Source organism: Sminthopsis crassicaudata, chromosome 2 (assembly GCF_048593235.1).
Source record: "Sminthopsis crassicaudata isolate SCR6 chromosome 2, ASM4859323v1, whole genome shotgun sequence".
Taxonomy (NCBI): Eukaryota; Metazoa; Chordata; class Mammalia; order Dasyuromorphia; family Dasyuridae; genus Sminthopsis; species Sminthopsis crassicaudata.
The window spans coordinates 274,296,846-274,310,092 of NC_133618.1; the positions used below are offsets into that span (position 1 = coordinate 274,296,846).

At 47.9% G+C, this 13,247-nt stretch overlaps 2 protein-coding genes across 4 annotated transcripts; one reads left to right on the forward strand and one right to left on the reverse strand.

The window, feature by feature from the left end:
• Window positions 1–5,748: 5,748 nt before the first annotated feature.
• SERF2 (small EDRK-rich factor 2) lies at window positions 5,749–7,434 on the forward strand. Its single transcript, XM_074289497.1, has 3 exons — window positions 5,749–5,887; window positions 6,463–6,571; window positions 7,096–7,434. Exons 1-3 carry the CDS (start codon window positions 5,881–5,883, stop codon window positions 7,157–7,159), a joined length of 180 nt encoding a protein of 59 aa, XP_074145598.1. The 5' UTR covers window positions 5,749–5,880; the 3' UTR covers window positions 7,160–7,434.
• A 130-nt stretch (window positions 7,435–7,564) lies between these two features.
• Window positions 7,565–13,231, reverse strand: SERINC4 (serine incorporator 4). 3 transcript variants are annotated; one of them, XM_074289492.1, is made up of 12 exons: window positions 12,490–13,231; window positions 11,811–11,981; window positions 11,423–11,601; window positions 10,951–11,030; window positions 10,742–10,835; window positions 10,255–10,466; window positions 9,923–10,018; window positions 9,685–9,811; window positions 9,214–9,286; window positions 9,039–9,087; window positions 8,816–8,939; window positions 7,565–8,631 (listed from the first exon to the last, which is right to left on the reverse strand). In XM_074289492.1, the coding sequence occupies exons 1-12, from the start codon at window positions 12,589–12,591 to the stop codon at window positions 8,433–8,435; spliced, it is 1,506 nt and encodes a 501-aa protein (XP_074145593.1). In that variant the 5' UTR covers window positions 12,592–13,231; the 3' UTR covers window positions 7,565–8,432. The 3 variants fall into 3 exon arrangements, with proteins under 3 accessions (XP_074145593.1, XP_074145594.1, XP_074145595.1); XM_074289493.1 differs by lacking the exon at window positions 9,923–10,018; XM_074289494.1 differs by lacking the exon at window positions 8,816–8,939.
• Between the last annotated feature and the right edge of the window lie 16 nt (window positions 13,232–13,247).

Genomic DNA, 13,247 nt, shown 5'->3' on the forward strand with positions numbered 1-13,247 from the left:
AAGGCAACCATCCAGGTGTGTTAAAGAGTCGTAATCCAGATATTTTGCCTCCTGCTTTCTGTTCCCTTACAAGTACGTTCATGCCTGTTTTTTTTCCTGCTCTCCACCCACCTGGATCTTCCTGCCTCACCCTGTAGACATTCACAACTTCAACTCAACAGATGTTTATTATACTTTACAATGTGGGGCTTTGGGAATGTAATGAAAAGAAAGGTTTGGGCCCTCAAGTTATATTGTTGTACACAGACCCATAGCTACAAGGTAATCTGTGGGATTAGTGAAAGCCTCACTAAGGAAATGACATTGAAGATGTGTATATCCCACATATAGGGAACATTGAGCAAATATGAAAAGGCAGACTGAAAAATTTAGAGTCCAGTGTATCTTTCAATGTTGCATAGATAGCCCTGACCTGGGAATCAGGCAGCTAGGTTGTGCAGGAGGATAGAGTGCTGGCCTTGGAATCAGAAAAACCTGAATTTGAATTCCATCTCATATACTTACTAGCTCTCTGAGCCTGGACAAGTTATGTAACATGTTTGCCTCCATTTCCTTAAGTGCAAAATAGGGATGATAGTACCTCCCAGAGTTGTGGTTAGGATCAAATGAGATAGTAATTGTAAGGCACTTGGGAGTCAGGAAGATTTGAGTTTAGAATTTGTCCCAGTCACTTACTAGCTGTATGATGCTTGATAACTCCCTTAACAAAAAAACAAACAAAAAAACCTGTTGCCTCAGTTTTCCCACCTGTAAAAAAGGTAAATAGTACCTACTTCCCTGAGTTCTTATAAGGATCAAATAAGGTAGTATTTGTAAAGCACTTTGCAAACTTTACAGTGACACATAAATCCTAGAGGTTATCATCTTCAAATTTAAATACTGACCAATTCTTGCTTTAGATAGAGGAAGTGTAAAGATCATCTAAACACTAAGGTGCTGCCATTCCCATTAGCAGAACAGTAATCAGTTTAAACTGAGAATGGGAAGTAGTCTTCTGGGAGGCATAAGTAGATTTGGTGTTTGTTTTTTCCCCACCTAGTATTTTCAAACAGTTGTGTGGGGTGAGGGAAGTGGGCAGCAGGCTAGGGATAGGCTGGGAGAGGACCTTAAGGTGAAATGCCTGAAAAATTACTAAATTGTCAGGCTGCGTAGCATTGATAGAAACTCTAAAGGATTTGGTGCTTTCTAAATGTTAGAAGCCTTTTGTTTTTGGCTTAGTACCGCCATTGCTTTATTTTTGGTAGGGTTTGGGTGGGGGGAGAAAAAAAGAGAAGGTAATAAATCTATGGGACTTACCAGTTTAAAAAAACAAAACAAAACAAAACAAAACAAAATGCAAGAATGTCTTGTCCCCACCTTTGACATTATGACTCAGGTGAACTTCTTTCCAGGGTGGCACAAAGACCACTGGTATTCCTGATCCTTGAGCTTTTCATGTCTCACAGTCTCTCACTATGGAGCACAACTCCCTCCCTCCCTCCCTCAGTTCTGGGCTGTCATTCTCCATGCATAGGCACAGACACTGTCCTCTCCTGCAGTCCACTTTTTTTTTTTTTTTAAACAGAGACTGTGGGTTAGAGTAGAGTGAAATATTACATTGATCACTTCTCAAGATTGTAGATACTTGCAGGGCTTGCCAGGACATTGAACAGGTCATCCCATCTATCTCCTTGACTTTAGGCATTCCTTTGTCCTTTCCTCCTACCAGACAGCTAGGGATAAAGGTTGGGGGGTGTTATTACTGTACTTAGACATCTTTGGGAGAATGACTAATCACCTGAATTGCCATCTCCAGTCATTTTGATCTATATCTTGCCACTGGACCCAGATGGCTCTGGAGGGGAAAGTGAGGCAGGCAACCTTGCCCAGCCCTCCCTCACTTAAATCCATTTCACTTACATGACATGGCAATACTTCCCTAATGTCATGGCCTTCTTTGAGAATGAAGGACAAATAACAACCCTGTTTTAGTTCTTCAAGCCCTTTGCAACAAGAGGGGTCTTCCCACAGTCCCAATTCCCATATTCTGTGGTATCTTACCTTATAAGGAGCCAGATATGCCACCAGGATCATGATTCTATATGAAATTAAGCTCCTGAAGATTGCTCCAATTCAGGACCCCAGGGATCTGTTCCCAGCCAGTGCCTGAACCTGGTCTGGCTGGTGGGAGTGGTGAAATGATCACTTGCAATGAGGATGGGAATGGAGAGGGGAGGGCAGGCTCTCCAGGACAGGTGCTGTGTACTTGCTGCCTAGTTCTGTGGTGTATTAGTAAATAGTGGATAGGCTTGAGGGAGCAGGATACAGAGGACAGTAGGAGAGATGGAAGATGTGGGGGAGGAGGGGTCCTTAGGAGCAAGGCCTAGAGACAACCTTTGGGAACAATTTGCCTGAGTTCGCTATAATACTTATATATTCCATCAAGTCCACAGAGCATGGAGGATAGAATTTACACCAGCTGGGTGATGGAGTTAAATGTCTGAACAACGTAAAAGCACAACTGAAGGGATTGTCAGGAGAAGCTCTGAGGTCATTTGGGACCCTTGCAATGTTCAAGCTTTGTTCAGGAAGGGTAAGGTGTATTTGTGGGGTATGGGAATACATTAGGACAAAGGAATAGGGAGGATTGTTACAGCACAATCTTGGGAATGGGTGTAACCCGTTGAAATGGGAATGGAGAGGCAAGGCCATTTCAGAACCCCAAGTTCTAGGCCCTCTGACAAAGAGGAAACCTAAATTGAGGGCCTCTCATACTTTTATCCTTTTTCCACACTGAGGAAATTCCATGTCTATCCTTAGCTGTTGTCAGAGAAAAGAGATATTCTGCCAGCCCTGGCTGCCTTGAAGCTGGAACCCACTAACAAGGCAAAATTCGCTAATTAATTCCCTTTGGATATTTTCCCTCTTCCCAGCTCTCCTCAATAGGGTTACTTTCTGATTTTGGATCTACCCCTGGAATCCCTTATTTCTCTTTCTTCCAATCTTCCCTCCCTTCTAGGTTCACCCCACCCCTTTGCAAAGTTCTAGGAGGGAAAGGCTAAAACCTCAGAGATATCACCAAAGCAGCCGTCAAGAAAGCAGGGCTGGGAAAATAACTGTATGGACATGTACACATATATTGAATTTAACATATACTTTAACATATTTAACATGTATTGGTCTACCTGCCATCTGGAGGAGGGGGTGGGAGGAAGGAGGGAAAAAGTGGAACAAAAGGTTTTGCAATTGTCAATGCTGGAAAATCACCCATGCATATGTTTTGAAAATAAAGAGCTATAAAATTAAAAAAAAATTTTAAATTAAAAAAAAAATAATAAAGCAGGGCTGGGCGATTCCAATGAAATCAGAGCTCTTCCTCTAGGCTCAGAACACCTAAGCACAGAGCTGTTTTGCTCCCTCGGGCCATCTTTCAGGCACTGGTGATACAGCAGTACAGTGCAGCAGCAGAGCACATGGTTCCTTGCCCTGATGATCAGTTCCTCTGGCCTGGCCAGTGCCTCCTAAGATGCAGATTCCAGGACATATCTCCCTATCAGATTTCTCACTTGGTTGACCCATGATGTTTGGAGTTAGAGGAAGTGACGACTTGAAAAGTAATGTGCCCCAGACTGGCTGTGGAGGCTAGACAGATAACAGCTGCTGGGTCTCTATGGATGCAAATGATAAGTCTCCAGCTACGACAGCTCTCCTGACATGGGGGAAGTTCTAGTTCCCTTCCACAATTTTTCCTTTTCTTGCAAAGAAGTCTTAGTTCCCTCATTCTCCCTCCTCAATTCTCTTGTTTAAAATCGCTGTATTAGGGTTAAGAGCAGGGGATTTTTTTGGTTCCCCCTTTAGCCCAAGAACTACCTAATCTAAATTGAGTGTTTTTCTTCTGATAGACAACTCGGGACCTCTTAATGCATGACATCTTTGTTCTAAGGGCTTTTCTGTGCCAACTTATGGTTTTTCTTTCACTGTCTAGTCTTTTTTTATTTGTTTTTAGTCTTTTCCCTTCCACCAAAAAAAAAAAAAAAAAAAAAAAAACACAAAAAACCAACCAAAAACAAACCACAAAACCCCCCACAAAGAATATTTTTTACTGTTTTTGTGTATCGAGGACATATAGTAACACTAGAAAGCTATCTCTGAAGGGCAAATAGAGTGTATATTAATAAAGCTGAAATGAACAGCCTGAAAGAAGATAATCAGAAGTTAATTGGCCAAAGAGAAACATTAAAAAAAAGTTGGACTTAAAAAATATAAAGAAAAAGAGACAGAGGTTTCAAATGGAACAATATAATATATTACACATGGGGTTGTCGCTTTTGAGTGATTTTTTGTGGCCCCGTTTGGAGCTTTCCTGACGAAGATGTAGAAGGGACTTGCCCTTTCTTTCTCCAGCTCGTTTTCCGGTGACTTGCCCAGGATCTCAAATAGCTGAACTCGCCCCATTTCAGGGCCAGGGCTTTCTTCAGTGTGCCACCTAGCGGCTCTGAGAGAAACCTCCCGGGGCTCGTTGTGCGACTTCAAGCTCGTGTGTAACTGCACCAAAGGCAGATCCGTATTTGCAGGAGGTCCAAGGGTCAGATTCTTGCCCTGTTCCTTATTCCTTTTCCTGCTTTGGCAAACAAAAATGATCTTGTCTGCCAGCTAGATAAAGGAGTCCAAATTTACCATGTCATCAATAAAATCAAGCCAGTTACTGATTTATGTAAAATGGCTTTAGTTTTCTTTAGTTACTTTACAAGCGCCTTCCGGAGATGCATGTACTGACTTTTAATCAACATAGAGGCTTTTTGTGCTCTTGGACACACAACGGGGTGACAGCTCCAAGAGCAAGCCATGGCTACCATGCTACAAAAATCCCGCCCTCCCCCCCATTCTAGCTTCTTCCCTCTCTCATCTTTCTCGTTGGGCTCCAGCGCACATGGTTCCGTCACTCTGGACTTTCTAACTGCTGATTCCGTGTCTTACTCAAATGGCCCAAGTACGGGTGAGTGTCCTGAGCACAAAGGGCAGCAGTGGCTCAGAGTCCATTTCCGCATCTCGAACCCTGAAGACCACAGAGCCTAATCCCCTCCCACCTGGAACTTTCCCAATCTCTTTTAGCTATTTCCCACTTAAGCTGTATTTAAGTTTGAATGCATGTTTGTAGGAGCTCCGTGGGGGCGGGGCCGGCCTTTTTTTGCCCCCCGGGCCTTGGCTCGAGGCCCGGCATACGTGGAGCATAGATAAGTGTTTATTGAACGGAATTACGGCCGAAGGGTACGTTTTCCTGGGATTTTACAGATGACGACAACCGGATCCAGGACTTATTCACGGACCTTCCTTAGCAGCTACTCCATAGGAAGCGCTGCTCTCAGTACCTTCCCAAGAGACTGACCTATACCCGCAATGAGGAATCTTGGCAGTCTGCTCTCGGGCGCTCACACATTTAAAGGGTCTGGGATGGAACAAGTGAAACAACAAACGGGAACCCTTTCCTGCCAACGCAGGCAACTGGGGCATTCCATCCGGTCACGTGTCGGTTCCCGGGCCGAGGAACTAGGGAGGGGCCGCCCTTCCGGGAGCGCCTGGTCTCCACCCCAGCCACGTGACACAGCCTATTTTCCTTAGGCCCCGCCCACGCTCTGAATCAGACAGCTCCTCCCTACGCTGTGCCCTTCGTCAATGATTCTCCGCCCCCGGGTGAAGGAGTCCGCGGGGTGCCCGTGACTCCACGTGATCCTTATTGACCAATAAAAAGCATCTTTGGAGGACATGGCGAGGGGGTGGTTTGGGTCGCTGGGGAATTGGGCGAACGCGTCACGTGGCGGGGAAGGGGCGGGGTCGGGGACGGGGACGTCGGAGAGGAAAGAGCGGACGCCACCGAGTCAAGCCGGAGCCGCTGCCGTCGCCATGACCCGTGAGCACCGCCGCCCCCTCCCTAGCGAGTCCCAAGCGTCTTCCGGAGCGCGAGGCCTTCCCGGGGAGCCCTTGTCTAGGCCCTTGCTCCGGAATCGCTCCCGAGTGGCGATCTCCAAGCATCGCCACCCCCTCCCCCAGCATGCCAGGACCCTCCCTCTTGTACTCCCCCCACTCCCGTCTGGACCCCCTTCTTGCATCCTTGATGCCTAGAACAAGAGCTCCGGGATCCCAGTCTGAGGAGCTCAGCCCCCTCCCCTTGCCACGCAGAAATCTCCCCTCCCCCATCTGCTCGCTGCAAGCCCCCAAGTAGACGACCCCCCTGCACACGTGTGCTTAGAGACCCCCCTCCTTCAGCCCCCAATGTGCCTTGTGAAAGCAGCACTTCCCCTTCTCCCCCCACCTTTGATTCGGCTTCACCTCCCCCCTTCATTCTCTGCTTCCTCTTTCCCTCCCCCCTTCTCGGTTTTCCGTGGTCAGTGTCCGCAGATTGTCCGCTTTCCCGATCCCCAGGCTCGCGGGAGAGGCTTCTCTGAAGTGTCCAGGGTCTCATCCTTTTTCTGTTCCTTTCTGCAGGCGGTAACCAGCGTGAGCTTGCCCGCCAGAAGAACATGAAAAAGCAGAGCGACTCAGGCAAAGGAAAACGCCGGGATGACGGGCTCTCTGCCGCTGCCCGAAAGCAGAGGTAGCCCCAGGGAGGGGAGGGAGGGAGGACCGGAGAGATGGAAGAGCCCAGGAGAGTTAGAAGGGCATGGGAGTGGGGAAAGGAGGGCCGAGGATGCCTGGGACTGGTACCCATCCGTTTCTTTCAGGGAAGGACTAAGCCATGCTCGAGAATTAGCAGTTTAGGATCTTTTTGGAAGGGCTAGGGAAGATCTATCAGAATGACTGAAGAGTCTCCGTTAGTTTTCAAGTAGTGCTGTGTTTCTGGGTCCCATGTTCCCCTCCTGTACCCCTCTCCCACCCGCACCTTCCCCTTTGGCTCCTGCTGTACGTGTGGTGAGGCACACTGCCGAGATTTTTGGCCATGCAAAGCCAGGTAGCTGTCCTCTGAGCTCCGGCTCTGCGGCTTCACCATTGTGAGCGTCTCACCTGCACACTGAATTTACCCCTGCCCACATCCTTTTTATCCTCTCTGCCCTTTATCCCCTGCGTCCTGTCCTTTTTTGCCCTTTGGTACCCCCAGTGCCCCATCATCTCTACCTCCAGGGACTCGGAGATCATGCAACAGAAGCAGAAAAAGGCCAATGAGAAGAAGGAAGAGCCCAAGTAACTCTATGGCTCATGCCCATCTCTCTTGTCCGTCGACCGTGTGCCTGGAGCCAGTCCCGTCACGCTCTCGCCTCCTCCTGTAGCGCTCACAGGTCCCAGAACTGATGGCATTCCCTTCGCCCTGTGTCTGCAGTGGGTTCCCTCTGTGCATCCTTCCTCCCCAGGCAGCCTTGCTCTCCTCCGGGGCATTCCTGGGGGCGAGGGGGCTACCCTCTCCCAGTGTTTTTTATTCCTGTGGGGCTTACCCCAGAGTATTAAAAGTAGCTTTGTAATTCCTCTGATGCCTGTGTGACTAAGGGGTTTGGATGGTGGGGTGGGTGGGGTGGGAGGGGGAGGCCACTTCACACTGGAGGAGAAATATTTAGAAGAGTTTGTTTGAAGCTTGATAAATGATGGGGGAAGTAGATTATAGAAACTACCTTTATTCTCTGTTAACTACATTGAGGAAATCTGTATGGAGGTATCCTGAGAACCCCCAAAGCTTGAAATCATTTCCTATTTTCTTCTTGTACTTTGACTTTTTTTTCCCCTCCTAAATCAGCTCCTGAAAATCAGCTCAAGGCAAAAGAAAGGCCAAGTTAATTATCTCAGGGTAATTTTCTGGGTGTTGCTTTCTTCTTCCTTTTTCTCAGGCTGCCGGGTCAGTAGAATATTAATTTGTTCCTTCACCTGTTGTTTGTCCTCCAGTGGCAGTCATTTTTCAAGGATGAGAATAATCCTTTTGTCCCCAAGATCACAACTGAAGGTTAGCAAAACTGCTTTTGAGGGCTATAATCCTTGACCATATCATTGGTTCCAGAACCAATTTTACTTTCCTTTGTCCAAAGTGGGACAGTGTGTTGTACTCTTTCTCTATTTTTCTTTCAGTCTCTCTTTCTCTATCTCCTTCCTCTCACCGTTTCCCTTCCCCCAGTATTATTGACCAGTTTCCTCTCTTCCATCTAGAGAGATCTGAGAAGTGTTAAGTGTGGGGGTGGAGAGCAGGTGTTTGGCTGCTGACTCTGGGGAGTCAATTCTTTGCCAAGAACTGATGGCCCAGAGAATTAGAGACCTCCCTTTCTGGACCAAGTTGTGGCCAGGGCCTGTCCATCATCCCAAAACAAGCAAATGCACAGTGTTCACTATTCTGCTCTTAGCTCCAGAGGATAGAACTAGCTTTAAAAAAAAAAAAAGAAAAAAAGAAAGAAAAAGAAAAAAGTTGTTTGTTTTTTTTAAATAGGCTGTGTCTTCTGAGCCCAGCATTGTCAGGGGCAGAACAGCTGACAGGCTCCAGCCTAAGTAGAGACGTGGATTCGACGGCAGCGTCTTCGTATAACACGGGTGGGTCGAGAGGGTCCAGTGACTGACCAGCAAACTGGAGTTAGCAGCAGTCCCAAGTAGAGTAGTGCACAGGTCCAGCATGAAGCAATCTTGACCCAGAAAGTAGCCCAGCTGCCTCTTGTGAATATGGTTTCCAGCTCTGCCCCTTCATAACTGTAGGACCAAGATCTCTGTTCAGAAGGAGCAGATTCTTGGCTCTTAAATAGGGGTCCCATCACCCTAGGCTTACTGACAAACCCAAGTCCCATCTTGCTGGCTCTCAGGGATTTCCCATTTCTTAGGAATTCCTAGTCAGGGGTTTGGGTTCAAGGCTATTTTGGTACAGAATTCACCCTACCTGAACCAGTTAGTGAGAGTGACCATGACATAGAGTGAAGCAAGGAAGAAGACAAAGTGGAAAGCAGAGTAGCTGTAGGAGAGTTGATGAGGTTTTTGTGGTGCACCTGAGCCTGTCTCCTCTCCTGGAGAGAAGGGAGGCAGAGTTCAGGTTTCTTTGCACCAGCTCCTTCCAGAGCTCCCTACTGCAGGGTGCTTGTGTATTTTCCTAATTTCTCACTCACCTTCCTCTAGTGATAGATTATCTGGGCAGCAGAAGCAAATCGAGGGCTTCTGCAAAGTAAGAGAAATTTTTTCTTAAATGATGGAGGAGGTGAGCAATGGTGATGATCCACAAAAGCAGGGATGTATGTTTGGGACCTCACAGGTGCACAGAAGGGTATTGATGTTCATTCTCACCTGAAACTCATAGCTGTAAACCTTGACCATCCACAAGGGGCCAAACATTTCTGCCAGAGAGGAAGCTTCGTTACTGTGGAGAGGAAGAGGGCTAACTAGCAGATTCAGTAGGATTGAAGAAGGATTTGTAACAGGTATAATAATTGGGGAGGGGTGGAATATTCCTATCAGGAGTATCTTTAGGTATCCTTGAAACCCCTGCCTGGTGTGGCACTTTGATCTGTGAACTAGAGCTAATTAAATGCTTTTAATTGATTGTGCTTTACTTAAATGCTCAGATGTTAACTTGGACACAAAAATGTTGGCCTGATTTTTGGCTCACAGCATCTTTTTTTTCCAGAAGTTGCCCTTCATCTTGGGATATTTCTTATTCTAGACCTCTTGAATTCACCCTCTAGTCATATTTTTGTTGCCTGTTCCCTTTTCCCCTTCTACCTCTTGTACTTCTTCCCTCTTGACAGCTTTACTCACCAGGCAAAAAGCACACAGGCATACATAATTCCAGCACTCAGAATGGCCAAAGAGGTGTCTGGTGTCTGTGCCCCTACCTTGCTTACATTAGGCTGGCATATGGTACGATTCTGTCCTCGAAGTAGCACTGTGGGGATGAAGTTAGAAGAGAGGAATTGGGAGAGGAAGTAGGGAAGTGTAAAGATTAGGTAGAAATGAATGGGAAAATGGCACACAGAACCCTGAGTTCTCTACTCACCCCTATCTGGGGGTCTGCTAGATAATGCAGAGAAAGTCAAGTACATGATATAGCAGCTAATGATGGAGGCTTGTAGGGGACCGGAACAAGGTTGTTCTGAGAAGAGACACCAAAGACTACTGTGGTGTTTTTTGTTTTTTTTTTTAAAGAGGCAACGATAACTTCCATCCCCAAGGAAATATCTGTCACTTGTCCCAGAGATCTTGAAGGCAGTATAAATTCAACAAAATAATTCCCTCCTCCCCCATTAGATTAGAAAACAATGAATAGGGGACCAGGAAAACAACCCCTTAGTGGCAGGGTAGATAGGTTAGAGCAGGAGGTGTACGCACTGAGACGGATGCAGGGGGTGATGGAGAGGAAAGAGAGGATGCCACAGAAGCAAAGGTTCAAGCTGAGTAGAGCCTTGTTGAGCAGGCAGCCGGCCGGATGGGTGTAGTGGTGGAATAGAAGGAATGCTCCTACTCCAGCTATGCTGTAGAAAACCAATGTGGCCAGCAGTGCTGCCCCAAACCAGCGCCAGTCCTGGGCAGCCCCTGTCAGCCTGTGTGGGTATGAGAAACACAAATAGCCCAGCAGGCAGGCTCCATATGGCCAGGGCCATTCCCATCCCCCAATAGATTATCATCAGCATGACTTCCTAGTGAAGATCTGCTGGGATTTTAACTGCCTAAGTGAATCCCATCTCATTCCAACTCCCAGATACTGTTGGGGAGTACTACTACATCACCCCCACTGCAGTTGCAACATTGCTGTCTGTCTGTGTGTAGTGGTTGTCTCTGCATCCTAAGGACAATCTCCAGGGATATTCCCACTCACCAGTTTTTGTTCCAGGTGTGAGCAAAGGCTGTGATGAGCACCAGCTGCAGCAGGATGAAAGCGAAGCCTCCACAGATACCCACATAGTGCCATGCTGCAGGGTGAGCTCTGATAAGTATTATAGTTTAACTCCAGTTTATCACTGGGTGTACTTCTCCCTCTCCCCCTTTGCCACCACTAGCCAAGGTTAGAATAAGCCTGAAGGTTACCTGGAAAGATATGCTCATCTGGGACGTAGAAGGCAGCTGTACAGAGCCCCAGCAATACCAGTAGCTTTAGGAACCAGAAGCTGGGTCACAGGAGAGAGAACATAGACTCAAGGCAGAAGAAATAGGAAGGGATAAAAGTTATCAGGAGAGCAGGAACATTAATAGCTGACATTTAATAGAACTATATAGTTAGTTTACAAAACATTTATCACTTGATCCTTATAGCTTTGTAAGATAAGTCGTAACCTCATAGGAATAGAGATACGGTTACAAGACACAGAGACAATGAAGATAAAAGATCTCTGGAACTTTGTCCTCTCCTCCCATCCTTGTATAGCCTTCTCAATCTGACCCATTTTAGCCCATCCTGGAATTTACTCAACTTGTAGATTTGTAAATTTGCCTTTACCCCCCCCCCCCCCCCAGAGTTATATTCCCTTTTTCCTGTTAAAATATTGCATTTTCCATATACCCATTGTGTAGCCGAGCTCGGGGGCTGGTAGAAGAGTTGACATTAATCAGGATTACAGCTTGCAGCAAGTAGAAGGTGGCTGTGCCAGCACATACTCGGTACACAGCCCCAGAACCACTTGGTACTGGGCAGTCATCCTGCCCAGAGGGAGTGGTACACAACCCAGAGGGGATCAGTACCTACAGGGTAGGGGGTGTGGGGTTGAAAAGGAGAGGAAACAGGGATAGTCAAATTTTATGGAAAGAAAGGCACTTTATTCTTCACACAATACTAAAATTTGCTTCATTCCCAGTTATTCACTTAGCTACATCCCCCAAGTCCTACCCAGATTCCTTCACATTGCAGTTTTTCCCTTACTGACCGCCCTTCATCTGTTGATCTCACCCACTTTGCCCCAGAGGGTGTCCAGGACTGTTCGGGAGAGCAGCAGGCAGCTGGTAGCTGAGGCCCCCACATGTATAAGGGTATAGAGCAGGCGACTGCTGGTAGATTCCTTGAGAGGGGGCAACCCGGAGTAGCAGCGGTTAGTCCTGGGGGCAGGGCCACAGCAACATGATGCCTGAGAACAAAGGTGACGGAGAACAGTCGTCTCTAAATTTCCTTCGAGGATTGTAAAAAGCAGAAATCTAGATGGGGGGAGGGGAGGTGTGGGGCTCTGCTCAGAAGGGGCTAAGATTTAGAACGTGTGTTAAAGGAAACATTAATGGATGAAGCAGCCTTCAGGAAAATCTTCCCTTCTCCCCAGGCCTCAAATTTCTGGACTTATTTTCCAGTGGAGCTCTCGGATGCTCTGGGCGCAGTGCTGCTGCTGCTGATAGTCCTCCATACTCAGACCTAGATCAAGCAGACCCTGTCCCAAGAGTGCTGTTTACCTAGATATTCAATTACAACCCATACCCGACCCCTCTCCGAAGTTTCTGATAAGAGTTTTGAGGGGGATATTCAGGAGGCAGGAAGACGGGAATCCACCGTTTCACAATCGGGAAAAGAAAATAGTTGAGAGAAAAACTTGGCCCGATTTGCGTTATTCTCTGCTAAGGGTACATACACAGCGTGCGCCCTCTCACCTGATACAGGATAGTTCTTTCCAGAGTACTGTTGATCGAACTCCACTGCTCCGGGTCCAGAGATGAGCTGGGGCACCTGGGCGGAGCCTTCACTCCTACCATCCCTGTCCTAGAGTCCAGAAGTCTAAGGCTTCCGCCAAGGAAAAAAAGCGGCCACCTGCCCTGTTCTCAGCGCCCCAGGGACCGTCTGGAACATCAGGACCGGGGCTGGTCCGGGAGGCGCAGGCCGGCAGGGCCAGAGTCAGGACCCCTGAGAGAAGCGCCCCGACGACCTCATATCGCCAAGGACTGTGTACTCGCATGTGTGAACGTGTAGGTGCGGTCCACTTGTGGTCACCTCCCTTTGCCCCCGCTGGCCCCTGCTCAATCAACAGATTAGGTGGGCAGTTTGCATAGCTGGTTGGGGCTGGATTAACTTTGTTAATTGGTTTAGGATTTGACTTCATCCCCTGAGGCCCTAAGAGAAAGGGTCTGGATTGGGAAGAGTTGAGAGCTCCGGAGGAATGGGGTCTGGGTGGGTGAGAGTTAAATTATAGGCAGGGCCTGGCCCTCGCCTTCCGTCCAAGTCCGAGCGCCCGGGCGGGTAAAGAACTAGCACTTCTGGGCCGAGACGTCCCCTCCTCCTCCTCGAGTGACGCGGTCACAGAGGTAGCGCGGGAACACCCGACACAGCCACAGCCCCACCCCGCCCCAGCCAGCCAGCTCGGGAGTGACCCCGCCTCCTTCAAGGGAGGGGGCGTGGTCACAAGGAGTTCTCG